This window comes from Malaclemys terrapin, chromosome 13 (assembly GCF_027887155.1).
Source record: "Malaclemys terrapin pileata isolate rMalTer1 chromosome 13, rMalTer1.hap1, whole genome shotgun sequence".
NCBI classification, from domain to species: Eukaryota; Metazoa; Chordata; order Testudines; family Emydidae; genus Malaclemys; species Malaclemys terrapin.
This window is the reverse complement of record NC_071517.1, coordinates 13,871,004-13,877,546: the sequence shown is the minus strand read 5'-3', so window position 1 is coordinate 13,877,546 and position 6,543 is coordinate 13,871,004. Positions and strand designations below refer to the sequence as shown.

At 51.2% G+C, this 6,543-nt stretch overlaps 1 protein-coding gene across 3 annotated transcripts in view; it reads right to left on the bottom strand.

Moving 5' to 3' along the window:
• LOC128847694 (polycystin-1-like) overlaps positions 1 to 6,543 on the bottom strand; it is a 60,913-nt gene continuing 54,370 nt past the window's right edge. For all 3 annotated transcript variants that reach the window (XM_054047308.1, XM_054047306.1, XM_054047307.1), the window contains 4 exons: positions 5,828 to 6,115; positions 3,286 to 3,420; positions 2,528 to 2,842; positions 1 to 1,059 (listed from right to left, as the gene is read on the bottom strand). In XM_054047308.1, the coding sequence (XP_053903283.1) occupies positions 349 to 1,059; positions 2,528 to 2,842; positions 3,286 to 3,420; positions 5,828 to 6,115 (1,449 nt within the window). In that variant the 3' untranslated portion in view covers positions 1 to 348. The remainder of the gene's footprint in view (positions 1,060 to 2,527; positions 2,843 to 3,285; positions 3,421 to 5,827; positions 6,116 to 6,543) is intronic.

Genomic DNA, 6,543 nt, shown 5'->3' with positions numbered 1-6,543 from the left:
ATCATTTCTCTCGCGGCGCTTATGAAACTGCCCATTATTGTTCCCTTCTGATGGGAGCACCGCCACGTAATGATTTTGCCGGGATTCAGTTCTGCCCCAGCAACTGGCATCACACGCCCACTGCCGAACTCTCGGAGGAGTTGGGAACAATGGCATTCTGGCGCACTGTGCTGGAGCGGGGTGAAGGCCTGAGCTAATGCAAAAATTTGTCCTTCACAAGAACAGCCTTTGCCCAGCAGGGTAGATGCTGTGAGTGAAACACTCTTTGGAAATGGAGAAGACTCCATTTCCGGGGCTGGGACAGGAGTCTGACATGCCCTCAATGACCTGATTTCTATCTTTGTCTCATTACATGTTCCCAGCACCTTCTGCTTGCCACGCTCTTCTCTTTAGAGGGATCTGCCTCTGAGGAATTTCATGGCACAGACAGCCCTGCCCCTCCTCACTCTTTGGTCTCCACTTGCACGAAATGCCTGGTGCCTGGGTAAGCCTTTGGCAGAGATCAGTTGATATTGGAGGGCCAACCAGCCAGGATGTGCACCCGGCCACTGGGTGAGGTATCCCATCTGCTGGAGGCTGCTGGACCAGCTTGTGCCCATCAGTGGCATTGCAGTTGGAGACCTTGGCCCTGTGGGTCCTCAGTCTGACCAGGGCAGACTCTGAGAAGGTGCTGTAAGTCCTCGGTAGCTCTAGCTGCTTAGCTGGTGTCATCTTCTCCCCCTGCAGGCTCTTCTGTCCCTTCTTGTTGTCATTAATTCTTTTCTGAGCCTGTTCCAGACCCCTCTCCAGCTGGCATACATCCTCCATGACTCTAATGACCCGGTCAAACTGGTCCAGAAGATTATTGACAGCAGAGGGTAGACGGTCCAAGTAAAACTGTACATTGTACGGCTCCGGGACAGGGCTCTCCGAAAGGGCCAGCTCCTCGGAGTTGGAGGAGATGGTGGAGCTGGCACAGCGGAAGATGGTGCCAGCAGACAGGAGGTGGGAGCGTTTGGAGTTCCCAGAGGAGCGTGAAATCAGGGAGTCCATCCCTTCAAACTTTACTTTGTGGCGGAACTGAGTGACAAGGAAAAAAGAGGAAATCCCCTGAGAATCCCAGAGTCCAGTGTTGCTACCTTCGGTGGGGGTAAGAGGGCCCATGAGCCACAACAGTGCACTCTTTCCTGCAGTGTTAGTTATAGGCTTTTCCATCACACTTTATATTAAGGTTCTATTTATAATGGTTTAGGAGGGGTTAATGGATGGTTTAAAATTTGGTTTAAATCATTAGAGTCCAACAGGTTGCTTACAGCCATCTGTTCCTCATACTAGAGACAAGGTGTGGGGGGGTAATATCGTATTGACCAACTTCTGCTGGTGAGAGAGACAAGCTTTTGAGCTGCACAGAGCTCTTCTTCAGGTCCCCTTGTCTCTTTCACCAACCTAAGATGCGACCTCACCCACCTTGTCTCTCTAATATCGTGGAACCAACATGGCTACAACCTTGTAAACATACTACTTATCTCTCTAACATGCTTATAACTTCCATTAACCATTTATAAATGGAGCCTTCTTATAAAGTGGGACTGGCTTTCCCATGGGACTCATTACTGTAACATCCGAGCCCCTCGTAGCACCTACAGAATTTATTCTTGCAACACTATGAAGCATTATCCTCTTCTACGGATGGGGAAGCTAAGGCAAGTGATTTTCCCAAGGCCAGGCAAGAAGCCAGCGCAGAGAAATGAACCCAGATCTCCCTTAGCCACAAGGCCATCCTTCCCTTCTCCAAAGAGAAGAGCAATCCAAGATCGCTTTGTGTTATATGTCCCACTCTCTGCTTCTTCCAAGTCTTGACCTGCTAGGATCAAACCACACCCATTCAATCCCATTGCAGCCAGTAGGCAGACAGGGATAGCAGCTGGGTAAAAGCTGAGCCTTATTGTCCAGAAGGAGAGGAAGGGGGGAAAGTGAGCCCTTTTACATGGAAGCTACATTCCCTTCTGTTCCTAAAAGGCTGGTCACTCCAGGGCAGGATAGAGGTTAGGGAAGGATAGGGGACTGGAGTACAATCTCAGTAACACTGGTGTAAAGCCAAGGGACCCCATGGAAGGCGTTAATCCAGATATACCCTGCTGTAAGATCAGACTCTCCCCCAGCCTAAGAGTTGAGGGTGGCCCCTCTGTGTCAGGGTACGGGCCCATGAGTAGAATAGTGTGAGAGCACTCGACTGAACCGGGCCTTTGCATTCAACCAGTGCTTAATTTGTAATGAAAGAGGGGCCAGGGCTCAAACAATTTTTTTGCATTCATAACTGGTGCAGCAAACCCAGAGGTGCCGGGGCTCCGAACTGCCAGGCCCTGAGGTGCTGGGGCTCCGAACTGCCAGGCCAGGCCCAGAGGCGCCGGGGCTCCGAACTGCCAGGCCAGGCCCAGAGGCGCCGGGCACAAAATTAAGCACTGGATTCATTTCACCTTGCTCTGACGCTGCAGCACTAGACTCTGGATTGCTGGCTGCTCTACACCCAGGTTTCCTCCTTTCTTACCTCTTTAGTTTTGCTGAACCCCATCCACAGCTTGAACCTCTTCACGAAGAACTCGATCATCTCGTAGTCCTGCGGTTCAATGGCGGGGCGGTACATTTCGGCTTGGACAGTGCGGTAGCCGTGAAGGATGACAGCACAAAGGAAACGGCTGCCAACGCAGAGCAAGCTGACCGTGAAGCTGAGGACGTAGGCAGTGCCGAGGGTGGGGAATTCCTGGATCACAGACAGGAAAGCCACTTTCCCGTGGAGGGCCGAAAGCAGCGCATAGAAGGCACATCGGAATGTTCTGAACTCCTCTACTGTAGCAGAGAAGGCCTGGGAATGAGAGACAGCGTAGGGGTTATCGCTAGGAAAGGTGTCTTTACCCTTTCCTGTCTACATCATCCTTAGCCATTGCACAAGCCCCCTTGTGGGGTGGGTCGCTCCCAGAGAGCTTTCCAGTTCACTGCTGGAGCAGTGCAAAACAGAAGGTGTGAACGCAAATGAGCACTAGAATCTGATCTCAGCAGTGAGTGGGTCCCTCTTGGGGACCAGTGGAGAGACTGACTGAGGAGCTCTGGGGAAGGGTGGTCCTCCTCTGACAGAGCTGATGCCCAGCTGCAGAGTAGCAGGGAGACAAACGCATTGCATCGTCTTGTATCAAGCCTATGGATAAATACAGGAATTCACTGCATAGTGCCCTGTACAGGTAAGAGTCATGACCATCCTACTCTCCACACGCACTCCCACTACTGAGAGCCAGCCTCTGCATAACCTACCAGATATCCACACTGCGCATAGACAAGGAGCAGCAGGAGGAAGAGGAGCGTGGCAGCCACTAGCTCTCCCAGTGCATGCTGGAATGTCTTCCCAAATGCAGACCATCTCCGGACAAAGCGCAGCTGCCGTACAATCTAGGGGGAGAAGGTTCATGGGTGAGCAGGAAGCCTGGTTAGATGTTATCAGAAAAGTGACATTTCAAACCGCCCTGAGTACATTTACTCTGCTCCGTCTCACAAGAGGTGTCTGCGTGTCCAGGTGGCCACATCAGGTACTCGGTGAGGGAAGCCGGGCGGAGCAAGGGCATCGTCTTTCTCAAAGGCCCAGCCTTCATTATGGCCATGACTGAGTCAGGGGCCCAGTTGCAATGTGGCTGTTAAGAGCTGCAGCCTGGGCAGAATCTTCCATGTCCCTGTAACCAATCAAAAGCTAGCATCTGTTGAGAGTTCTAACCTGGTCATGGGGTTAGGTCCCATCTATGCTACATTTTAACCATGTTGCAACCAGGTCAGAGGACCGTGGTACCGTAGTTGGGGGCCTTATGTGCTAGTGCATTACTCCCTGAATGAATTATCCAGGCACACACAAGCTAGCTGGTACAGAGGGTCCCCGGTATACATCTCCCCCTTATCCGTCATTTCGCATATCCATCATTCATCAATAGGGGAACATGTTCCGATTGACGTCGGTCCTGATCCGCATATCGGTCGCTTCTCCTTTTGCATGGCTTTTCTTTGGGTGCTTCCCCTGGCATTCAGGAGGCGCTGGGAGGGAAAGGGAGGAGCAGGGATTGGACGTGCTCGGAAGAGGGGTGGAACTGGGCAGGAAGAGGCGGGGCAGAGGTGGAGGGGGGGGCAGGAAGAGGCAGAGCAGGCCATATTTCTTATGGGGAAAAATTCCCCAGTATCCGTTGTTTCAGTATCTGTCGCCCTTTTCAAGAACGCAACCCTGACGTATACTGAGGACCCCCTGTATGCACTCATCTGGCACGCACAGTCCATTAAAGCAGTGTCTCGGGAATGGCCAGGTCTCTGATGTGATCTCCTGTGTCAGAGATCCCCATCCTCTCAGCTCTCCAGGAGGCTGCTCCGGGGGTCCCTTTCTCTTCACTGACTCTCCAGCTTTGGCTCCCAGCAGCCTTTATCTGTTTGTTTGCTCACTCTTATTGTCTATGGATTAAGCAAGTAACGGTCAACAGTGAACCATAAATACAGCAAGCCTGGAAGACAGCAGCCGGGCCACTTGGCCAATTCATTAGGAAGCGGGAGAAAGGAACAAAGATGATATTACATCTCAGCAGCAGCCCCAATGACAATTATAAGGTCATTGTGGTATAATTGAATATGTGCATGCTAATGAGAAGGTATACATCATCCACGCTGTTAGCAGCTCAGACCTGACATCGTCTCACACCACTTGCCACCATGCACAAGGGCTGCTGGATGAAGAAGGATGTCCTACTTCCATGTGGTGGTGAAGATCAGCAATTGATGTCTGGCCAGAGACTGGGAGACAGACTCACCTGATTTATTTATGAGAGAGAAACCAGTTTGACTTCAATTTCACCCTGTGATCTGCTCCCACGTAACTCTCCATTGGGGTGAGCAGTGGGGACTGTTACCCAAGGGAGTTAGGGACAGCTGGCAGCAAGGGTTGTGATTACTGAAGGCACCACGTGTCCGATCACACACTTCTTCACATAACAAGAACCAGGGGTCACTCAATGAAATTAATAGGCAGCAGGTTTAAAACAAAAGCAAGTACTTCTTCACACAACCTGTGGAACTCATTGCCAGGGGATGTTGTGAAGGCCAAAAATATAACGGAGTTCAAAGAAGAATTAGTTAAGTTCACACAGGATAGGTCCATCAATGGTTATTAGCCAAGATGGTCAGGGACACAACCCCATACTGTGGGGTTCCTTAAAACTCCAAGTGACAGAAACTGGGACTGGATGACAGGGGATGGATCATTCAAAATTGCCCTGTTCTGCTCATTCCCTCTGAAGTATCTGGCACTGCCACAGAAATACTGGGCTAGATGGACCATTGGTCTGACCCAGTATAGCTGTTCTTATGTTTTTCATCTCTTTCCAAATCCAGCCCATTTCCAGGTGCCCTCTCATGCTGGTGATGGCAGATGAGAATCTGGAATGTGTTTAGGCCATGCAGCCTGGCAATGATAAAATTATTGAGGGGTTACACCGATGTAACGGAGATCAGGATCGGCCCGGATTTATTCCTATGCACAACACCCAGGTGGCTTTGAAGCAATGGGTGTTGAGTACATAAAATGTTTCCCACAACATGTGAACTAGGGAGCAGACTGAACAGAAAGCCCGTGGAAAGGCTCCGATTGAGATTTCAGTGGGAGATGGGCACGGCTGTTAATCAGCAACTTTGGAACATTGGGAATGGGGAGATGTTAGAGCTGTGGGGAGGGAGGGGAGTGGAAGTCAGGACTCCTGAGTTCCATCCTCAGCTCTGCAACTGACGTGACACGTGACCTTGGGAAATCACATAACTCTGTGCGCTCACTCACCTTCAGCGTGGTGATGGTCAGCAGCAGGGCTGAGAGACAGATTTCCATCCGAGCCAGCAGTGCCACTTCATAGAAGCTGGTGAAGGCCTGGCGGTGTCCCCAGTAATGCGCGAGCTGCACATCTGCCAGCCAGATGTGCGCAAAGTGCAAGGCGCCGACGGCAATGGAGAGCAGCGCCAGAAGCAGCTGGAGCCAACAGCGGCTCTGACCCAAACAGGAGGCCCCTTCCCGAGACAGGAGCGACAGCTCCGGCAGGAGAAAGGCCACACTGAAGACGAGCAGGGAGATCTGAAAGAAGCCAGAGCAGGCGAGAAAAGAATCTGCCTTCCTGCTGTGCATTGGGTTAGGTAGCAAGAACAAAGGTGGATACAGCAGGGACGTGGTAGCTATGGTGCTACTTCTGAAGCCTAAATAAACAGAGCAGATAACTAGCATCATCCCAAGGGATACAGAGTAGCTACTCCACACAGGAATTACTCTGTTGTGTGCCACATCACAAGGGACCAGAGAGCCAGGCTACACCACCCTGTCACTAGGAAGCAGAGCCTTGGATAGATCCCCCTGGAGTATCCATTGGAAATGCACTCCTGGGATTCATCTAATCAGAGACTGTAACCGCTACAGACCCACATGCAGTCAGGCAAGCATTTATTTGGACTATAATTAGCTACCACTGCGGAGCTAAGGTTGCAAACTCCTCCTGCTGAGACTGTGTT